The sequence below is a fragment of the Ctenopharyngodon idella genome, chromosome 13 (genome assembly GCF_019924925.1).
Source record: "Ctenopharyngodon idella isolate HZGC_01 chromosome 13, HZGC01, whole genome shotgun sequence".
Taxonomy (NCBI): Eukaryota; Metazoa; Chordata; class Actinopteri; order Cypriniformes; family Xenocyprididae; genus Ctenopharyngodon; species Ctenopharyngodon idella.
Window position 1 is genome coordinate 2,836,163 of NC_067232.1, and position 22,397 is coordinate 2,858,559.

Below are 22,397 nucleotides of genomic sequence, written 5' to 3' on the forward strand. Positions count from 1 at the left end.
AACAGATGTTTGGTTTTTATCTTATCTAGTGGTTAGATATAAGTTGATTGCTCTTAGTAGGGCCTCATTTTCTGGTATTTGTAAGCCCTGAATAATCACGACCAAAGTTTTTAATTTTGAATGGATTTTCATTTCATTTATGACCTAAATGCTGAAAGACTGCAGTATTGGGCTGTTTCTCAAATAAATAAATAAAATAAAGCAATCAAATTTCATAGAAAAAAGGTTGAAAGTAAAATAAATAAAACGAGTTTATATATATATATATATATATATATATAAAATACCATTTATAAAATATCATTTTTCCATCCTTCAATGTTGTATTTGAAATGGACAGGGCAAGTCTGCCCTCTACTGGTGGAAATAAGAATATAACTCCAGGCAAAATCTGTTTGTCACTTACCACAGTAATATTTATACTCAAATATTTAATTACTTCTATCCAAGTGTTTGCTTTCAAACCGTTAGATTTTAGAGAAAACACTATTAATCAATGAAAATTAACGTATAGGCCTATGATTATACATTACATAATAAGAGTCCAGTCTCCACTAAATCGTTCAGGGAATGATTTAAAAATGTCCCCGCCATCTTGCGTTCTCGATGAACTTGTCTAACTAAATAACGCTCATGTAACTTGCCGTCCTCAGCAGTTTGCCCTTGATATGAAGAAATGAACAGGCTGTTGGATGGCATTAGATTTGAGCTGATTTGGAAGCAGTGACACTTCAGACTCACCCTGCACTGCGGGGAGGGGGAAGTGAGCTACAAATGATGGATGTATCCCATGATTCACTCACAGTGAGCTAAGAACCTCCACAGCTCTTAAAATCTTCGTTAAACACGGTTAATTACAAGTGACATAAATAGTAGCACAGATATACAATATATTCAGCTTTCTTTTCTACTTTTTTACCATTAAAACAGTTAATGGCAAAAAAAAAAAAAGTAGGCAAGAATTTTGCTGCAAATTATTTTGCACATCCTGTTACTATTTAAATATATATAGCCTACTATATATATATATATACACACACACACACACACTGTATATATTATTCCATTGGACAAAATACCTTTTAAAATAATTAATACTTGTATGTATTCTTTCATCATCCTTTAATGAGAGGTTTGATCCAGATATGCAGGTCTAATTATGATTATGACCACTTTTGCCTAGGTAATATCACTTTAAATATAAAGTCTCCTATCTTTATTCTGTTTATTGTAATGCTTGTCATGCCTGATCTAGTAGGAATAATTATATGAATGCGTATAATAATATTTATCAGGGTGTTTTGAGGTCACAGTTGAATTAGCATCAGAAGTCAGCACTGATAGTACCAAGGGGGCTTTTGAAGAAACACCAAGTTAATTTGAGTTGCACGCTTCAGTTATAATCTCTTTCAGGCAGGATTTACTTAGCATTTCATATGTGTGTTTTGTCTCTGTACAGAATAAGCAAATGAGAAACACAAAGACAGCACCATCATTACCTCTTTTTTGCCTCAATAGGGAGGTGGTTGGCAATCATAACAGCTAAAACTACAAAAAAGAAAAAAAAAGTGTATATAATAAAAATAAAAAAAACCCCATTTAATTATGCATATGATGCAGTAAATAAATTTCTTTACTATAAAATTTAATTATGCCAAACATGATGAGTAAAACTAACATTTATGGCACATTTTCCCCAGTATATCATGTATATTACTTAAAATACATAAATGTGTAAAAACTATTTTGGCATTCAGATGTGTGCACAATACTTAATCCAGAATTTTCTTGCGATCATCTTTCAAACAAAGCATAATTGGAGAAAAAAAATGCATCCAAAACATGCACTCTTTCTGATATAAACAATAATTCACTAAGCCACTGCTTTCAGTGTAGAAGGCACGTAAAGATATATAGTTTTCTACTTCTGAAATAAAGATATAGTAATAACAGCATAAAATGTAACGTGCAGCATATATGCACACAAGTGGCTTTGCATTGAGTACAGTAAAACATGCAAGTATGTAATAGAGGGAAAACGAAGGTAAGGCATAAAATGTGTCAAAATTGTGGCGTGGCTTCCTGTCCTCTGAGTGTCGAGATCATCTGTGGCTTCTAGTCGCTTCCACCGCAGAGCTTCAGCAGTAGTTTCTTATAATCCCCTGAAGTGTCTCCCTATAAATGCAGATGAGTTCGATTACAAATATTATTATGGATCTGTAATTTTCATTTTTCAAAAAATGTAAACCATAGTTTGAGGGGTGGCTACACAGGCACTCACAGATATGGCTGTGTACAGAGATTTCCCATAATTCTTCATGTATTCCTGACGAATGTCCAGCATGTCCACCTCAGAGCGGGTCACCATGATGCGAATCAAAGTGCGATCCTTGGTTCCTGCTCCCTGTGCAACCATAACAGCAACTGTTTAAATCGGGTCTGAGCAATAAATCAGAATTGAGCACCAAGGCTCGCAGTGTGAATGTAGCCTTAGTTTTTGAGCGTGTTCTGATCTGAAACTCTCAGGCCACTTCCAACTTTCTTCAAATCAGAATCTAAGTACTGCCTATTGTAGTTATAAAAAGTGTTCCCCCAAATTATTTCAGAATTGAGTAAATCTTACAATAATATTACTGTCATTATAATTATTCAAATACAAATATTAACAGGTTTCACACTCTTTTTGACCTGTTCCAGTCATTTGTAATTACTGGACAAGACAATGATTTGTATATATTGCTCTAAATATTTCAGACCTTGGCATAGCTACAAAAAAAAAAAAAAAAGAAAGAAAAAAAGATGGTTATCAAAATTTCAATGACTTTTCCAAGTTTGAAAATGACACTTTAAAAAAAAAACACAGCAGTTGAGAACATTATTCAATACTTCAACTTGCAGTTTGCCTTTCCAAAATATAGAATGAGCTATTCAATTGAAGTTTTTTTTAAACTTATATTTTTATTTATTTAACTTATATTTTTATTTTTTAATTTTATATAAAATTATCAAATAAATATAATATAATTTATTATATAAATAAATAATAAATATAAAAGTATAAAAATGTAAACTAAATATATATAATATATAATACAATATATAATGTCTCTGAATGTGTGTGTGTGCACACAAAATTGCACACAATTTTATATTTATTTTGTATTTTTATACTTTTTATTTATTTTAAATTAAAAAAAATAATTAAAAAAAGAATGTATTCTAATCTAAAAATAAATAAATAAATAAACAAATATATTTAAAGAAAATAAATCAATCACTCTATAAATACATACATATATATATATATATATATATATATATATATATATATATATATATATATATATATATTGCTACTATAAATAAAAGATTCTTCTGGCATACAACATGGTGGCACTCTGTGTACTTTAACTCTTTCCTCACCAGCATTTTTTTTTTTAAGTTGCTAGCCGCCACCAGCATTTTTTTTTTAAATCGTTTTTACATTTTTTTTTTTTTTTTTTTTTTTAATTATTTTTAACAAAACTTTCATGGCCCCCAGAATATTTTGCTGTATGAATATCTGAACGTGAAATATATCAAAAGTAAGAACAGAGCCACTGCTTTAAAAAGTTTTATTCTAGCTGCATGCATTCTATTTTTTAATCAACATTTGAATGTGGGCAAGTTTCATAAAAAAGCAACATTTTGAACAAAAAGCTGAGAAAATTGTGTTTGTCAAAAACTGCAATGTGCATAAGCAATGCTTTTATCGCATGTTTCTGCTTCGTTTTTGCCTGTGTTTTGATCTGGAGATTCTGTATTCTTTCAGAAGATATGTAATATCACCCCCTACTGTATAACAGTAAAAAAAAACATGGATTGCCGGAAAATTCTGTCAATGGCGAGGAAAGAGTTAACATAGTTTGACTTCTAACAAAATGGCTTCTAAACCATGGCTATGTTTGTTGTAATTAATCATGATTAGTCTTCACTTTTACACTGCAGACAGTATAGCTGAACCGCGCAGAGAGGAATGAGTCTCACCTTCGTGGCCTTGTAGAGTCTCTCAGCAAAGTAGGCCGGTGTGTTCTTAATGCATTTCACTGCATACAGAAAAACATGTTTAGACTCACCATACGCAAACCACCCTGCAGCTAATAAGACATGTACAACACAGCAAGCAGGAGGAATCTTGAAATTTAAATGGAAAAATAAAACCGAATGAAGACAGACCAGGCATTCATCTGAAAGTGAAAGTCATTTAAAAGAGAAAACCTCACTGTTCATAACAGCAAACTGAAATGACACACTAAACACACCTCGTTATGAACACCGACTGAAAGGAAGTCATGCACTATGACACAGCAAGCACATATGTCAGCTACTTTATGTGTTATGAATCACGTTGTGTGATTAAAAACATATTACCACATATTTACCCTATAACAGCTTTACTCTTAAAGGGGCCAGCAGGATGGAGAACAAGTTAAAAAAATACAATTATGAGTGTTTAACGAGAAGATTTCAGCAAACGATTCTAGATGGCAGATCAGAAAGCTCACCAACAGCCAGCATGCCACTCTCCAGGTCTCCAGACATCTCTCTCTCGATACTCTTCTCAATGTCTCTGCCACACATGTGCTGGTACTCATTAAACACTGGCAACATAAACACACATAATGACTTAATACAATTGCTATTTCTGCAAACACTGACATCATAAACAAACGGCTTTTAATGAGCATGTGAGAGTACAGTAATGAACTTCAAATCACAATCAATACTTTTAATTACAAAGCAACACCAACATAATGTTCATTAAACTGTCCTCTGTGGCTGAATGGAATACTAGCTTACTATTTAATAAATATTGTGCAATATACACTGTTTATTGCCAAATTGTCAAAAGTTTGGGATCAGTATGTTTTTGTTTTTAAAGAAATTGGTACTTTTATTCAGAAAAGAGTATATTTACTGTATAATGATATTTATAATGTTACAATTGATTTTTATTTTTAAAAAGCTGTTCTTTTGAACTGTCTAATCCTGAAAAAAGGAGAAGTTTTCACAACTGTTTTCATTAATAATGTTTCTTGAGCACTAAAGCAGCATATTAGAATGATTTCTAAAGGATCGTGTGACACTGATGCTGAAAATTCAGCTTTGCCATTACAGAATTTTTTTTTTTTTTTTTTTTTTTTTAAATGCATCAAAATAGAAAACAGTCAAAGAAAATAGTTTCTTTGAATTGTGAGAATATTTCACAATATTACTGTTTTTGACTGTACTTTTGATCAAATAAATGCAGCCTTGGTAAGCATAAGAGACTTCTTTCAAAGGCAAAATGTCATTCATTTGTTAATTGGATAAATATATGACCAGTATTGCACATATTATGTAACTATTCAATAGACAACTCTTAAATAACTGTGTCCTATGGAAAAACAGAAAATGACATAGTAAGTCGGTTGATTTAGAGGCATATTCAAGTATTTCCATGGGAAAACATGTCCAGTCATGAGTCATAATTCTCATAATGACAACTACAGCCTTGGGAAGAGTTGGATGACTGCAAGGCCAGATCCAAAACTGAAATTGTGGTGGCCCATGTGGCAGAACCTGGAAGTTTCTGAGCATTTTCCCACTTTAAGGCCTCGATATACTTCAAGCTAAATCAATGATCAAACTGGTGTGACACCATTTAGTACAAAATCAGGCCAAAACAAAGTTCATTTTGTGTTCGTTTCAGGATTTCAAAACAGCATGCCAAAGCGAACTTTCCGGAAACTTTCAGTCCATGAGTAAAAACATGAACACACTGGAGAGCTGCTTTATAGTAGAAAATGAAGTTGTAATTCTAATTGAAAGAGACACTGACACTGTTTTTTCTTGTTTAATACTGTTAACCTGCTTGCTTTAAAACAATCTATTGTAAAAGTGGTATATAAATAAATGTGAAGTGACCTCTGGAGTGCCGAAGTGCAGAGCTCGTGCAAACATCCACATCACTATGATCAGGTGTTTTCTTTACTACTGTTTTCTCACCGCTGTCATTTTTGTTGTGTGTTTATTTTGTTATTAAAAGGAAAGCTCACAGCACACATTCACATGTCCATCTAAACGCCACTTTCAGCAGCATTGGCGGCGTCAGGATGTTCACTAACAGTATATCACTGCTCATATATTTTGAGCTTCTTTTTACCTCCAAGCGAAGAAGAAAAAAAAAAAAAGAACTTTGCCGTGAGTATATCGGGGCCTTAAAGGGATAGTTCAGCCAAAAATGAAAAATTTCATTTTTGGGTGAACTATCACTTCAAGAGTATGTGGGAGCACTCAAACATCATTCTATTCTCTGGTTCTCAACCAGGGGGACGGGCCCACTAGGGGGCCTCAACAAACCTCCAAGGGGGCCTCAAAATGACTTAAAATAAGACAAAACTATCATTAAAATAAACTTAAACTAAAAATCAAGACATTCCTTAGTATTTGGTTATATTTATAATGAATATACATCTTTCTGGTAATGCCAAACTCTAAAATATTTTACTGGGTAGACATAGTGAGTTGAAGGGAGGGGGTCCTCAAATATCAAATGAGGGTGCCATAAAAAAGGTTGAGATACACTGCTCTAGATCCTCATTAAATAAACAGTTTAACAATATAATTGTAGACAGTATACGAGGAGGAGAGGGATCACTTGTAGAGAAACAACTGGGAGAAATTTATGCTCAATATAGTGGCATGGGGAATGGTAAAGCCATTCTCAACAGAAGTATTGCTTGTTGTTTTGTATTTGTGTTTTACTCATTAGCTGGCCTAAAAAATACCATTCTTTAGCCTGATTTGAGCTAAAGCAGCAGCAATGTATAATACGTCATAATTATTTATTATTCAGTATATGTTACGGTACAGTAATCTTGACAAACAGGTTTGGAGATTTTGGTCTTTCCCTATTCAAGTAGATTTGAGCAGTACCAATTACCTAGAAAGATAACAATCTGCCTGGGGGTGGCGCGGAGTGAACTGCCCTATCTTAAAAGGACTTTGACTTGATAAAATAATACAATTATTCCAGTCAAAGGCCCATGACGTACCTGCTCTGAGGTGAGCTTTGCTCCGAGCACACAGGATGGCATTGAACTTGGACTCATCTGTGCCAAGTTTATTTTCCCCGGCTTGATACAGAGTCTGCAGCAGAACACAAATGGAGTATAGTAGGCACTCTTCAAAGACTGAGAAATGCATATTTTTTAAAAGTATTTCAATAATTACCTGAGCATCCTGTTTGGCTAATGATATATCCACATTCTCACTCTCATCACGATTACCCTTTAAGATAATAACAGGAAGAAATACTGATATGACATTTACATTTCTGTCCTTGATGTTACATGTTTTCATAATTAAATCCATGTATAAAACAAAAGCACAGCATCTGTGTACCTGAGCAAGAGAGACCAGAAGTCTGCGGAAGTGTCCAGATGTGTCACTACTTATGGCATCCTCCAGTGACTTCTTATTCTCTAAAACAAAACACTGGGCATTATCTATCACAATTCACCAGGCTATACTGTCAAGCTTTAAATTAAAATGCGTATGACATGTAGCAGATGCTTGATTGGGAAGTAATCAAATCTGTAATTGCAGAGGGAAGGAATTAAGTGATCTGAGTCGAGTACGTACCAGCTTTGAAGAGTTGATTGATTTCTCTTATCTCTGCATTAGAGCGAGAGGCCAAGATTTCAATCAGACAGGCCTCATCTGTCCCTGCTCCCTGTGAAATAATCAGCAGATTACATTTATATTAATGGCATATCAAAACATCTAATCAAATCTTTTTAATCTGATCACCATAAATGAACAGTTCACTTAAAATAAGCTGTTGTAGATGCGAGAAATTCTCCTTTTGTGTTTGTGTGTTTGGTGTTTTGCCCAGAGAACAGTGTTACATATAAAACTATGGTTCAATGGTTTTATGCTCACAAAGACTGCATTTATTTGAACACAAACACAGTACAAACAGCATTATTGTGAAATATTATTACAACTATTTTCTATTTTAATATATTATAAAATGTAATTTATTCCTGTGATGGTAAAGCTGAATTTTCAGCATCATTACTTCAGTTTTCAGTGTCACATGATCCTTCAGAAATCATTCTAATATGCTGATTTTGGTGATTATAAATTGAAAACAGTTGTGCTGTTTAATATTTTTGTGGAAATTGTGAAACATTTTTTCAGGATTCTTTGATGAATAAAAAGTTCAAAAACAGTATTTATGTAAAATAAAAATCAAATGAATGTGTCCTCACTGAATTAAAGGTATTAATTTGATTAATTAATTAAAGCTAGGGTAGGCATGTTTATGTTTTTCATAAACACTTTTTGTTATACTGGTTGAAACAATCAATCATAGAAGTGGTCTAAATATTAAAAAAACTTTTTTTACATATATGTTCTGTGGAAGCCTCAGGACCAAAAAATGTTCGTCCAAACATTGCATCTACTGTGTGCGTTCATGTGTTTTGGAGGAGGCGTGGCTTTGGAGACGCTTTGAAGGGAGGGTGGGATCTTATGCTTTCAAAGCTAGCTTGCCATTGCTAGTCTTTCCGAAACTTCCTACCCTACCTTTAATACTGACCCAAAACCTTTGAATGGTATATAAATTATTATAATTACAACTATACTTTCTCTGATGTAAATCCAGTATGTGTTTATATATTATACATTGCATCAATTATTCATGTGAGGGCGCAAAGTTGCACAGTGTAAGATTAAGTAATTTTTAATGTTTTTCTAAATTCTGTTAATAAAGTACTTTCACAAACCTTGATGGCCTCTTTGAGCTCATATGCGTCATACTGAGCTAGTGTCTTCAACATGGCCAGCACCAATTTCTCGAAGTTCCCTGAAAGCTCAGACTTCAGGTCCTTGACCAAGTCCTGTAAACATCGGGTTACATGAATGCACAATCTTAAAGACCACATAACAAAATATGGGCTTTATTGTTTGTTTGTCATTTAGTTCTTTTCTGCATTGAGGCTTTGATGATATATATGCTAGTGTTGACAACATGATTTTAGCATCTTTATCTTTTAGTCTTCATGTTTCGGGAAAATGGACCAAACATATGGATGTCTCATCTTATACTCAGGGGTGTATACAAATATTTGTCCAATCAAATGCTCTCTAGAATGAGAAAAATCCCTCCCGCTAATACCACCTGCCTCTTACTATATAATAGCAAGTAGCAACTTGTGATTCACAGCTGTTTAGAAAGACGACTAGCTGTCTAAAATAAAAAAGCACTAGAGGGACTGCCGTTCCATCTGCTGAATAGCAAATATCTAAAAAGCTCCAATGCTCTCATTACCTTTCCATAGGCAGTCTTGTATGACACCAAGAGAGGTACACGCTGCTTGATGGAGCGACTTCCGAGCAAATTAATGATGGCTTGTTCATCAGTGCCTGTTGAAACATGTGCTTGTATATTAGCAGCATATAGTAAAAAGATGAGTCATTTTCAGTAAAAGCTCATATTGTATTCCATGTCAGTCTAAAAAAAAAGCTCTCAGTATATGAACATCCGCCACCTGTATCATAAAGCGGTCAAACTTAACAAGATTAATAATAGATAGACTTCAAACAAACAAAAAAGAACAGAACACCTTTTACCCCCGAGGGAGAATAAGTGATGCTGCTTTCCAAGAAATAGAGTAAAGACTTTGATATTTTCAAGTGAAATCAAAGAACAAACTGGAAAAAACATCAGGCCAAAATGAAGTTTGTTAAGAGTTTGTTTCAGGTGTTTGAAACAGAAAAGTTCGCTCTAGTAAACACCTTTGAACTAACATTGGACTATTACATAATAGGCAGGTTTGCTCTGCAGCTCCGCCTTCTTTGACTTGGAAGTCAGACACGTGCAAAAACATGAACACACTGGTGAGCTGCTTTATAGTAGAAACTGAAGTTGTAATTCTAATTGAAAGCGACACTGACGCTGTTTTTTCATGTTTAATAATGTAAAGCTGCTTGCTTTAAAGAAATCTATTGTATAAAGTGATATATAAAAAAAACGTTGTGACTTGATTAGAGTGGTTAATTTCAGAGCTCATATCCAAACATATCCAACTGTGGCAAGCACGACGAGGCTGATGGCCGTGAGAATAGCGTGAGGCCATTGGCATGATTGATAATGAGCTCCACCTGCGCAGCACACTGGTCTCAGATCTCACAGAGGAGCTCGGATGCATTAAAAGGAGGAGCGACGTTAGTGAAGGACGAGACCTGGACTATTTATGTTATGTTTTGTTTATGTGTGTGCGGCAGTCGTTCGTGAGGGGCTGCCGCTTTTACTTTTGTTTTGGTGTTTATTTTGGAATTAAAGTTTGTGGAAACGTTCGTCGGTTCCCACCTCCTTTCCTGAACAACATACCGTGCTACATTGGTGCCGAATCCCGGGAGGAAGCAGGAACGCGCTGTCAAAGAGCCCTCGCCGCTGTGGGGAATCTAAAGTGCCATCGAGCATGGCTGAGCAGAGTCTGCCACCATGGACGCTCAGAACGCGGTGGGCTGGAGTGAGTTGCTGGGGGGACTCTTGCCGGCTGCCCGAACCCGGAGGAGCCGTCGCCATCCACCAGGTGGCGGAGGAGTGTCAAGCCATCCACCGAGGCCTATCCAGCACCACCACCAGGCATCGCAGAGGAGCTCACACCGCTGGTCGAGGACTGGATGGCAATGCGTTTTGGGAACCGGACCAAGATTTTTTTTTTCTTTTCCTCTCTCGTCTCTGTTGCTCCTGAAGCTTCAGTCTCCTTTTCTCTCGCCCCATCTGTCCTTACCCCCAGGTGCTGCTGTTCCCCCCAGAAGGGGCGGGGGGTGGGGGGGTAGAGTGCAGTCTCGAGAGTATTTTAAGTGGCAAGCAGGACAAGGCTGAAGACTATGAGAATGGCGCGAGGCCGGTGGCGTGATTGATAATGAGCGAACAACATAACGTGTTACATTCACGTTGCCATGATCAGATGAATTCTTAACGGCTGTTTTCTCACCATTGTTGTTTTGTTGTGTTTATTTTGTTATCGAGAGGAAAGCGTGCAGCACAGTTTTACATATTCGTCATATAGCGTATTTTACATATACCATATACCACTTCTCAGGTATTTCAAGCTTTTACATGAAAAATAACCCACCAAAGCCCTTCATGGCCTTCCTGAGGACCTCTGCGTCTTTTAGCGGATCAGCTCCTGGGAAGTCTTGGATGGTCCCTCTGAATCCACGCTACAAATAAAAGAAATAAAACAACAGAGATGTTAGGAAACAAATATACAATCCAATAAATTGCACACACACAAAAAAATTCAATTGAGTTAATTTACACTTATAGCTGGAACAGCAGGTGCACCTCCTCCGTAACCTCCGCCATATCCAGGCATGGACGGGTTGGGTGAGGGTGCTTTTGGATAGCTAGGCACGGAAGGACTGGGTGCTGGGGCATTTGGGTAGCCCGGCATCTGCTGACCAGGCGGTGGCCCTCCAGGGTATCCCATTCCTGGACCTTGAGGCATACCTCCTCCTGGCTGAGGGTACAGGCCATAGGGCTGGTTAGGGGAGGGGGCTGGTGGGCCCCCAGGTTGGGGGGCAGGATAGCCACCAGGCACTTGAGAGAACATGGACGGATTTGGGGTATATCCACTATTGGCAGCGAATTGATTTGCCTGTGATGGAAAAATTTGAGGGGGGCGAAAAAAAGCACAAAGCAAAAAGCAAGCATGACAGTTAGGACAGTAGAGCAGATGTTTCAGGAAATTGAACATATACAGCCTTGAGGTGACAATACTGACGAACAAAGAGATGATTAAGGCCAGGACAGGGAGATAAGAAGAATGTTGAACAAGTGTGCATTCATGGAAAGGTTTGTTTAGATAGTGTGGCTTTGCATTGAAACGTTCCTGTTGACTTAAGCCACTCGCATCATATTACACATGGGTGTCACAATGACACGGTTTTGTAACATTTACATGAGCTTCCACATGCACAAAGTTTCCCTTGCTGTTTCTTCAAAGTTTCCCTTGCTGACCCTAAATGCAGAAGTACTGAAAAAGTAGAAATAAAACCAGTTGGCAGCACTCTACCAAAAATATTTCTATCAAAAGCAGTGGTTAAAGGGTTAGTTCACCCAAAAATGAAAATAATGTCATTTATTACTCACCCTCATGCCGTTCCACACCCGTAAGACCTTCATTCATCTTCGGAACACAAATTAAGATATTTTTGTTGAAACCCGATGGCTCGGTGAGGCCTGCATAGCCAGCAATGACATTTCCTCTCTCAAGATCCATTAATGTACTAAAAACATATTTAAATCAGTTCATGTGAGTGTTCAGTGGTTCAATTTTAATATTATAAAGCAACGAGAATATTTTTGGTGCGCCAAAAAAACAAAATAACGACTTATATAGTCATACTTATATAGTGATGGCCGATTTCAAAACACTGCTTCATGAAGCTTCGGAGCGTTATGAATCTTTTGTGTCGAATCATGATTCGGATCGCGTATCAAACCGCCAAACTGCTGAAATCATGTGACTTTGGCGCTCCAAACCGCTGATTCGACACAAAAGATTCATAACGCATGTTTTGAAATCGGCCATCATTATATAAGTCGTTATTTTGGGGTTTTTTTGGCGCACCAAAAATATTCTCGTCACTTTATAATATTAATATTGAACCACTGTACTCACGTGAACTGATTTAAATATGTTTTTAGTACCTTTATGGATTTTGAGAGAGGAAATGTCATTGCTGGCTATGCAGGCCTCACTGAGCCATCGGATTTCAACAAAAATATCTTAATTTGCCTTCCGAAGATTAACAAAGGTCTTACCGGTGTGGAACGGCAGGAGGGTGAGTAATTAATGACATTATTTTCATTTTTGGGTGAACTAACCTTTTAACCAATGTGTGTGTGTGTTTTTTTAAATGGCTGACACTGATAAGAATATCAAGAAATCAAGGTAGCCGATTGCTGAGATAATGCCAGTATATTAGTGTTTCTTAAACTTCTGGGCACTTTTACATCCCAAAGGTTGAACTACACCCAAAGGGCAGCATAAATTTCAAATTATGACACAGGCAATTCATTGATATGTATTTGTATCCATTTATAAACCTTCCCTTGTGAAAAAGAAGTGTGCTTAATTGTATTAAATATGCACTTGTAGTGTACTTCAAATATTAAAGGTATATTTTAAAAAAAATGTAACCGCAGATAATATAATAGTAATGAAATAAGCCATTTAAGTGTACTTAAAAAAAGAAAACTTTCTATACAAGTACACATTTAAAAAGTGCACTTTGTAATAATATCAAATTAAAAGTTAGCAAATAGCAAATTAAAAGTACATAAATCATTGCTTTAATAATCTCATCACTCTTTAAAGATGCACAATTGTTCTGTTGTGTTGACTAACATACATGTAAAGTACTTAATTATAATTTTACTGTAGTATGTTGCATTTAATAAAAAGACAAGTTAAATATAAAGATGTATTTAAAGGCACAATATGTAAGACTTATGGATTAAAATATCCAAAAACCACTAGAACAATGTTATATATTTTGTTTACTTGTGTACTTAGATTATCCCAAATGTTTCCAACAATGTAAAAATCCAAAAAATCCACAATTTTAACCAGTGTAACGCGCTGTGTCATTGCGTTGCTGGTCAATGACAGCATATCTGCGGTACCCTCGATTTCCTTCTGTAGAATCCATAGAAACACCACAGATGCTTTAACGTATTGTGTTTTATTATTTTTATGATTGTTTTGACCAAGTAAAACAGCGTTGCTTTACCTGCTGCTTTACTCTCTCGCCCTTCACTATTGTCATTCCTTCTTATATACTTCTGGAGCATTCGCTCCACTGGCCTCATTCCTCTCCCATGGCTCTCGGCCCCATGCTGCTTCATACCACAGTAATTGTTAATAAAACTTTAATACATTAGCTCATCTATCAACATGAGTTCATGCCTGAGTCCCGTCGGATTACCTTCCATAAGCTGTAGAGGTAAAGACAACAACTCCCATGATTCCACGCTCATTCACGCAGTCATCAAGCTATGCCTGTATTGTTTTAAATAAGTGATCTCTAGCAGTGAAACTTACATACTGTGCCTTTAAGTCCTATTTAAATGGTTCAAAAACAACTCTAAATTTCAGCTAACTGCATTTAATATAAATGTTAACAATAATACATTTTCATTTAATTGCAATTAACATGCAAATAAGTGTACCAAAACACTATATTGAGTAAGTATATTCTTTCTATAATAAGTACTCTTTTTAAAAGTATGCATAGTGTACTTCTTTTTCACAAGGGTTAACAGGACAGACCTCTTCAAACACATTTAATTCACAGAATGTTTTGGGTGAATTATTGCCCTTACTGCAATAGTTCAATGGATCCACACTTGTTCACATTTCCTCTGATGAGTAAATTTGATTATGGAGCAAACTGTAAAGAAGCTTGTGCATCAGTAAATTAAATAGGGTCAAATTTGTTGGTCGAAGCACATTCGGATTACAGATAAATTATAAAAGATCAATGTCACGGTCACAAGAGCACAGTTTTGTAAAAAGCTGATAAAGGAAGGATTTGATGCAATTTCAGCCAAGGCTGTGCATTTCATGCTGACTGGAATCAAATTACCTGCATCTGTTGAGAATGGAGACCAATGTCATTTCGAATTATGCATTACATCATCGTTACATTGTAGAACTTACCATTCCTGGGAGATTTGATGCATTGAATCCGGGATTTGGCAAATTATCCAGGCCAATAGGAGCACCTGGGGCACCCCAACCTCCTGCAAATACATGCATTTAAAACAAAAACCTAAAACCCCACACAAATTATGACTGAACAATATCAATGCACTTCACAGTTAACATGAAATCAAAACTGACCACATTTACTTGTGCATGGTTCACTGGTGCATGGATTTCCAAATAGAAAAATGTAAAAACATGGTCTGCTTGTGAAATTACTTTTCTTTTCAGCTGATGTCTCAGACCTGACATTCCAGCCTATTTTTCAAAATCCAAACAATTCATGCCGTGCATCTCGCTCATTGAATATCCTGTCTCATATGTCAGATTACAGAAAAAAATGGGCTGTGAACATCATTTCATGCTGACTTCAAAATACAGTGTGTATAGGGGAAATACAGATACACTGTGCATCATATGTCAGGCTAATAATAATCTAGACATCAACTTTTGATCATTATTCTGTGCAGTACCCTGAGGGCCCTGCATCGCCCCATCTTGTAACTATGTATATAAAAAAAATCCTTTTCAGTTCTGAACCTGTTTTGATGTGATTTGACAAAACAGAAACACGGTTTGAATCCAGAGCAGCAGGTTTTGTTATGGTAATAAGAAGTGTCAGGTAACACTGCACTGACATTGTGCATAATTAAGCTCTTTCTGTTAGGTGTTTTCTCTACATCTATTTTTTAATCTAATATTTAACTCTTATAACTTGTACGTTTGGTTAGTTGACATGGAATAGAATGCTAGCATGTATACACACCAAACAAAGCATATTTTGTTATGGAAAAATAGCTAAAGCAACCAGATTATGGAAAATGTGTGACACACTAGCCAACAAGTCAATGGTTTCCTCCCAGAAGAACATGTTGTGAAACATTCATATGCGTTCATTCAATAATATAATCCATATGACCTCTGGCACAAAAACCACACATACACCACTGGGTCTCTTAAAAGAAGAGCCTCCAAATGAATGTCTGTCAGTGCAAGACAATGCTAGAAGCGAGCTAGCATTTCTGACTATCTATACACACAGTCACTCAATTTTTTTTTCACTGGCTCCACCTAAAAATTCCACATTACAATGTCAACATCACTACTTATCACTGTTCAATGAAAGCGCCACTATACAAAGTTGGTTTGTCTACTGACTTAATGACTAAAGTGCCCATAAAAACTTCTTAATCCAACATTTCAAATACAAACCACATTGAGTATGATGCAAGGAAATACATTGTGCACATATGGAAATCATCTACCCAGATAAGTGCAATTTCCTGGTTTTACTTTGGCTTACCTGGGGCTGGAGCACCATACGGCCCTGGCTGGCCAGGATAGGCACCTGGCTGTGACGGGTAAGCACCAGGTTGGGGAGGGTATCCACCCGCCTGCGGGGGATACATCCCAGGTTGAGGGGGGTAACCCCCTGCAGCAGGAGGGTACGCCCCTGGTTGAGGTGGGTATCCACCGGCCTGAGGAGGATAGCCGGTTTGGGGAGGATAGCCTGGATAGCTCATTGTCGTGCCTGTAAATGAAAAAAGGATGGGTTTCATTTACCAAAATTGTGTATAAATTAAATCTTCATAAGCCTGGATTGGACATTAGAATTTAAAAAATTTACACCGTTTACACAACACTGTTTTCAACTGATTTTTTTTAAATGTGTTTTGGCCATTTATGTACACTATAAAAGTGTTTTGGGGGCCTGAAAATGCAAATTTTTGAATGCGCATGCAAATTATGCGTTATGTAGTTTTTCTTTACAAAATTACATCGCCAACTACTGGCCTGGCAGCAGAATACAGAGTTTTTAACCTTTTTCGCGGATCCCTGATAACGGGGATAGTTTTGACAACGTTGTTGTCTGTACGTGAAAAACGCTAAGGAAAAACTTTTCCGTTTTTAGTACATAATTGTCATGTAAACATACCCAAAGTTTAGTTTAGTTTAGAACTGTAATTGCTTAAAGGGTTAGTTCACAATCCAAAAATTTAATTTGTGTCATTAAGTGCTCACACTCATGTCATCCCGAACCCATAGGACCTACATTCATCTTTGGAAAACAAATTAAGATATTTTTGATGAAATCAACGGTATCTGAACCATACATAGGCAGCAACGTCATTAAGGGTCCAGAAAGGTAGTAAAGACATTGTTAAAATAGTCAACGTGACTACAGTGGTTCAACGTTAATGTTATGAAGCAACGAGAATACTTTTTGTACGCAAAAACAAAACAAAAATAACGACTTTATTCAACAATTTCTTCTGTGCTGCCGTTCGGACATGAACATGGAAGCGCTGCACTGCGTTCACTATGTCAACAGCATAGGAGACTGACAGGGAAAAGTATTCTCGTTGCTTCATAACATTAAGGTTGAACCACTGTAGTCACATGGACTATTTTAACAATGTCTTTAATACCTTTCTGGACCTCAAAAGGTGCAACGACATTGCTGCCTAAAAATATCCTAATATGTGTTCTGAAGATGAACGAATGTCTTATAGGAACGACACTTAATGACAGAAATTGCATTTCTGGGTGAACTAACCCTTTAAAAAATGAATCAGAGGCTTCCATCATTCCGTGGGTAAATGCTTGAAATAAGTTGTCAGAAGCTTAGTGGTGGTGATGTTAAAGTTGTGTTTTTTAAAGTTTGTTTACTGTATTTAGGTTTCAACATTCATAAAAGGTATGTTAATTTGTTAAGGTTATCTTGATAAAAAAAAAACGTGTAAGAATCATAAACTACTGTTGGTCATAGAGCTTATTTTCAGCAACAATCCAAAAGCCAATGGGAAAATACTATTGGCTTTTTTATCGAGGGAAGCACAGTTATGTCAACTTCCGGGTTGGCCTACAAAAATACGTCATCACTGCAATGCTCTATTTAAGGGCCCCATTATCCAAACATTATGCTGCATCTGCTCCTGTGCTGCTTGAATGACAATGTCAATAAGCCCTCAGAGAGCACAGACGCTGTACATCTAAAAACGTCTCAAATTAATACATATTTGTAGCTGTCAATTATGATATGGTAATTAATGCATAAAAAGCTTTTGATAAATCATATCGTCCAATTTAAATCAAACTGAGTGTGAATGATCAGTATACTGATCTTGCTGCTGTTGATTCGGTTTTAATGAAATAGTTAATGGGCTCATTTTTCAAATAGTTTTGCAAGCATGTTCTATTATAGAAAAACATCACTCATTTCCTTTTAGTTCACTTTGATAACAACAATCAAAACTGACACCTTCTGCAGTTTAACACCTGACTTGAGATGTTGTTGTTTGTGCATGAGATGCTGGTCTACTAAAATAAAGCAACACTTACTGTACCTTTAGTGTGCTAGCATCTAGCATGAGTAAAACAACATAGCTAAAGTTTGTTTCACCTTCTTATATACAATAAATAAATAAATAAATATCCTAGTCTAATTCACTTTGTTTTTTCCTGACATGACTGCTCAGACTTCTCACCCTTTCCTTTGAAATGCACTAAAACAAACCTTAAATGGAAAATAGTGGCTATGCCCTCAAAATCAAACCTTCCTTTTTTTTTTCTTTTTTGACAAACATTAACAGCAGTCAGTGTCTCAATGAAGAGCTCCCGTGTGGTACAAACCATGGAAACACATTACATAAACTACAGCTGAAGCTCTGCCCTGCTGCTATAGAAAACTAGTCATGTTCAGGAAGTAAAACTCCCATTCATATTTTCCATAGGGAAACAGGTTTTAGTGATAACGTATTAACCTTTCAACACTGACATATCATGAGCTCTGAGGTTGTTACAAAATACAAACATTTAAATGATTACACCATTTGCAGTGCTTCATGGGAGTGGGCGGAGCTAACAAGCTCTTTTGGCATGTGTCACTCTTTTAGACTCTGATTGGTGTAATTTTCTGTGCAGCATCATGGGTAATGTAGTTTTTCCACCGGGAATTTCGCTGTTAAACATGATTATTTTAAAAATAAGCTGAAATAATGCAGACCAACAACTTTAGCAGAAGCAAATACCATCGATTAAAGGGATAGTTCACCCAAAAATGAAAATTCTGCCATTTACTCCCCTCAAGTTGTTCCAAACCTGTATGAATTTCTTTGTTCTGCTGAACACAAAGGAAGATATTTGGAAGAATGTTTGTAACCAAGCAGATCTCGCCTATGGTACTCAATAAAGTCAATGGGGGGGCGAGATCTGCTTGGTTACAAACATTCATCCAAATATCTTCCTTTGTGTACAGCAGAACAAAGAAATTTATATATATAATTGAGGGTGAGTAAACGATGACAGACTTTTCATTTTTGGGTGAACTATCCCTTTAACAATCAGTAGGTCTGTCTTTACATGTTTATAAGTTACCGTTCAAAATCAATTTCCCTATGGAGAAAATGAATGGAGTTTTTACTTTCGGAACCTGACTGTTGCACTCGATAGATCTTAGTCAGTTTAGATGCCATATTGAATGTAACACTGATGTAAACAAGGCTGTGAGGGATAGACTTACAGTCTTTGCAATGGCACAAACTGTATAAAGTTCCTAAGATGATGTAATTTGCATAATCCACAACTTTCAAAGCTATTTTATGGAGTTTTTGTGTACTGAAACTTTTCTTCGGAAAGACGTTTCGTCGGCAGAACAATGTTGCTATGTTGATCTATTGAACACACTGTACTTCTATTCCTCACAGCCTCGTTTTCATTCCTGTCAAAAAAATAATTATGGCACTACCCTGACTAAAGTCTATAGTAGGCATTATCATGCTCTTTTGCCTATGCTAAATAACTGACAATTGACGCAGTGAAGAAAGGCAATGCTATCTGCAGCATAGAAAATATGGTATGGGTACAGTACATGTGGCACAAATTATATGGATAACATGATAGGAGCAGATAAGATACGAAAAATAGGCTTTTATAATATTGCTCATTGACCCTTGGCGCATAGCCTCGGAGAGATGTCCACACTTTGTGAATAACCAGATAATATTTAGCCTATGTTCACACTCTATTTGTGGTCATGGAAACTATTACTGATGTATTTGAAAGTAAAATACACTCTGCATACAGTCTTATCACCTTTACTCAGTGTGGGGGTGGTTTGTCATAGCACCTCACCTGCCATAAAACACTATAGAAGTTGTGTAGGGGGAAGGGGCAATATAAAGACTTTCAGAGATGAACCCTGCAGATAAAAGCACCACACCTCAACATATGATGCAATCCACATGGTTAAGATTTCCACACTTATGGATCACAATGGGCCTCGTTTGTCAATCTAACGTAGAAACGAATGCAGATCCAACCACAGAAATGGTCAACTTACAACAGGGTTCATGTGTGATTCATAAAATATTCATATGCCGCCAATCCCATTGATAAAATATGGCAGCTGGAAACAGTTGTCAATTAAATATCACGCCCCTACAAGTTCAGGGTTTTGAAGCCTCGTCCCTAGAGTTTACAACATGGAGAAACTTAACCTGGCCAAGAAGAGGGATCTAACCAATCACATTGCAAATAGGTAAACCTACCCATTGCTTTTAATTTTAATTGATTGTAATTATCTCAGCAGTAGCCTATGAGCATGTAGTAGACTAACTTCATGAAAGAGAAAGAGAAACTGATCTTACACCAAAAACACCAAAAGTTGAAACCGCTTGACATGAGATTTGAGATTGAGATCACAGCCACAGCTTGCGTCATATTGATAAATGCCAAGTTTTGCGTGGAAATGTCCATACTGCCAGTTTTCTGTCATATGTACATTTCGTAAATTAGGGCCACTATGTTGTTTTCAGGCCTCAGGTGGGCCTATACAATCACACATTGCCCACAATGCCCAGGGCAGAAAAAAGGCTTTTGTTTGGCCTAATTTTTAAGAATGTTAATGCCATGCATTAGAATGTCAAAACAGCGCTATCTACCAGTTTCACAACAGTTTCACCACAATACCAACTCTTTTTGACTTGTAAGAGTTTTCATTTCTCTATTGGTGGGGTCTTCAACAGGGCAAGGGTCCACCAATTATTTTTGCAAAATAATGAAAATATGTATTGAAAAAAAAAAAAAGAAAAAGTAAATGACTCTGTACATATGATTAATTTATTGACTTTGCAAAGTAAACATCATAAAGTATGCAAATAAATTAATATGGTACAATTGACTTTTTTAAAGGGCAAGCTTAAAATGCAACACTCACCCCTGGTTTTACAGACAAGGCTTAAGTTTGTCTAAAATGCATGTTTAAGCTGTTTTAACTGAAAGCAACTTCCAGTAACATATCTTAAAATATGTCAGTGCCATTGTTTTATCTCAAGATGCACACCAGTAATGTTTTTAAGGCACATTTATAAAACATTTATAACTGAACTAAACCCTGTCTGTGAAATTAGCATCATGAAGAACCATTAACATCCATGGAACATTTCCACGATGCCACAAAAGGTTCTTTATAGTGCAAAAAAGTTATTTAGTTTATTGAAATGTTCTTCAAACTAAGAAAAAAAATATTTTTAGTTATATTTTAAACGTGTAAATTCTATTAGCTTTATTTTTAAGAGTAATTATATATATTACTCGTCTTATTTAATATATATATATATATATATATATATATATATATAAAGAACAGCTTATACTTTATACTTTACTTTGTTACAACAAATATATAAGGAATTCCTACCAGAGCCCAACATAGTAACAATATGAGCAAACATAAACATGAACATCTGAACACTATTATGTGTCCTAATTAAATAAGACGAGACAGATGTCCATTGAGGCCTACATTAAAAAAAGTGTCACTATTCAGGTTTACTCAGTCAACAACAGAATATGTGGTTATTCAGATTTCTAAACTTCCATTTTTATCTATCCAAAACAGTACTTTTCGAGTCTTGTTTATCGTATTAAGGACAAAATGTTCGGTCACATGAAAACATGTTTTCACCCTATAAAAAAAATACACTGCAGAATTTAAATGGACTTCGCTGGAGAATTTTAAATTAGCTGGATCCTTAAATGTGCGAAGCGAACATGAGCGACATAAGATTATTAATACACAACATTATGGGTGGGAGCTCTGAAAATGCTAACTGGGAGAAGGCTGGAAGAAGCTTAAAATAACGCAGTGGTATTCTTGCAGGAATTACAGAACAGAAAGCGCATAAACGTTTACATAACAGCGCACTCAACACATTTATAACTATTTTACTAGTATAAAACAACCGAATGTAGTGTAAAAGAGTACATGTTACTTACAGTTTAAACAGCGGGCCGTCACTTCCTAGGTACAGGGTACCTCTGTCTTTGCTCGTGCGTGGGAAACGCAGCGTAATATGTAATGAGGTGGGTGGGACTCATACTTTCCATGACTGTTTCACACCAAACAATCTTTAACTAAATACAAAACATGTGACTCTTTTGTTTACCATGACTCACGTTGTTTGGTAATAAAGGAATGACTATTGTAATCTTTCCATAAGTCTGTCAAATATGGCATAACCTATTGCGGAATATACAGTTTAAAAGAACAGTTGCATTAAGTGCGTTGCAGTCACTTTAAGA

The 22,397-nt window shown here is 36.1% G+C and overlaps 1 protein-coding gene across 2 annotated transcripts; it reads right to left on the reverse strand.

The window, feature by feature from the left end:
- Window positions 1-1,378: 1,378 nt before the first annotated feature.
- Window positions 1,379-22,248, reverse strand: anxa11a (annexin A11a). Of its 2 annotated transcripts, none has more exons than XM_051918125.1 (15): window positions 22,092-22,248; window positions 16,117-16,344; window positions 14,769-14,851; window positions 11,361-11,561; window positions 11,175-11,262; window positions 9,359-9,453; window positions 8,814-8,927; window positions 7,666-7,756; window positions 7,426-7,505; window positions 7,255-7,311; window positions 7,077-7,170; window positions 4,545-4,640; window positions 4,027-4,085; window positions 2,282-2,404; window positions 1,379-2,175 (listed from the first exon to the last, which is right to left on the reverse strand). In XM_051918125.1, exons 2-15 carry the CDS (start codon window positions 16,334-16,336, stop codon window positions 2,116-2,118), a joined length of 1,461 nt encoding a protein of 486 aa, XP_051774085.1. In that variant the 5' UTR covers window positions 16,337-16,344; window positions 22,092-22,248; the 3' UTR covers window positions 1,379-2,115. The 2 variants fall into 2 exon arrangements, with proteins under 2 accessions (XP_051774085.1, XP_051774084.1); XM_051918124.1 differs by having other exon boundaries at window positions 11,361-11,699.
- Window positions 22,249-22,397: the final 149 nt, after the last annotated feature.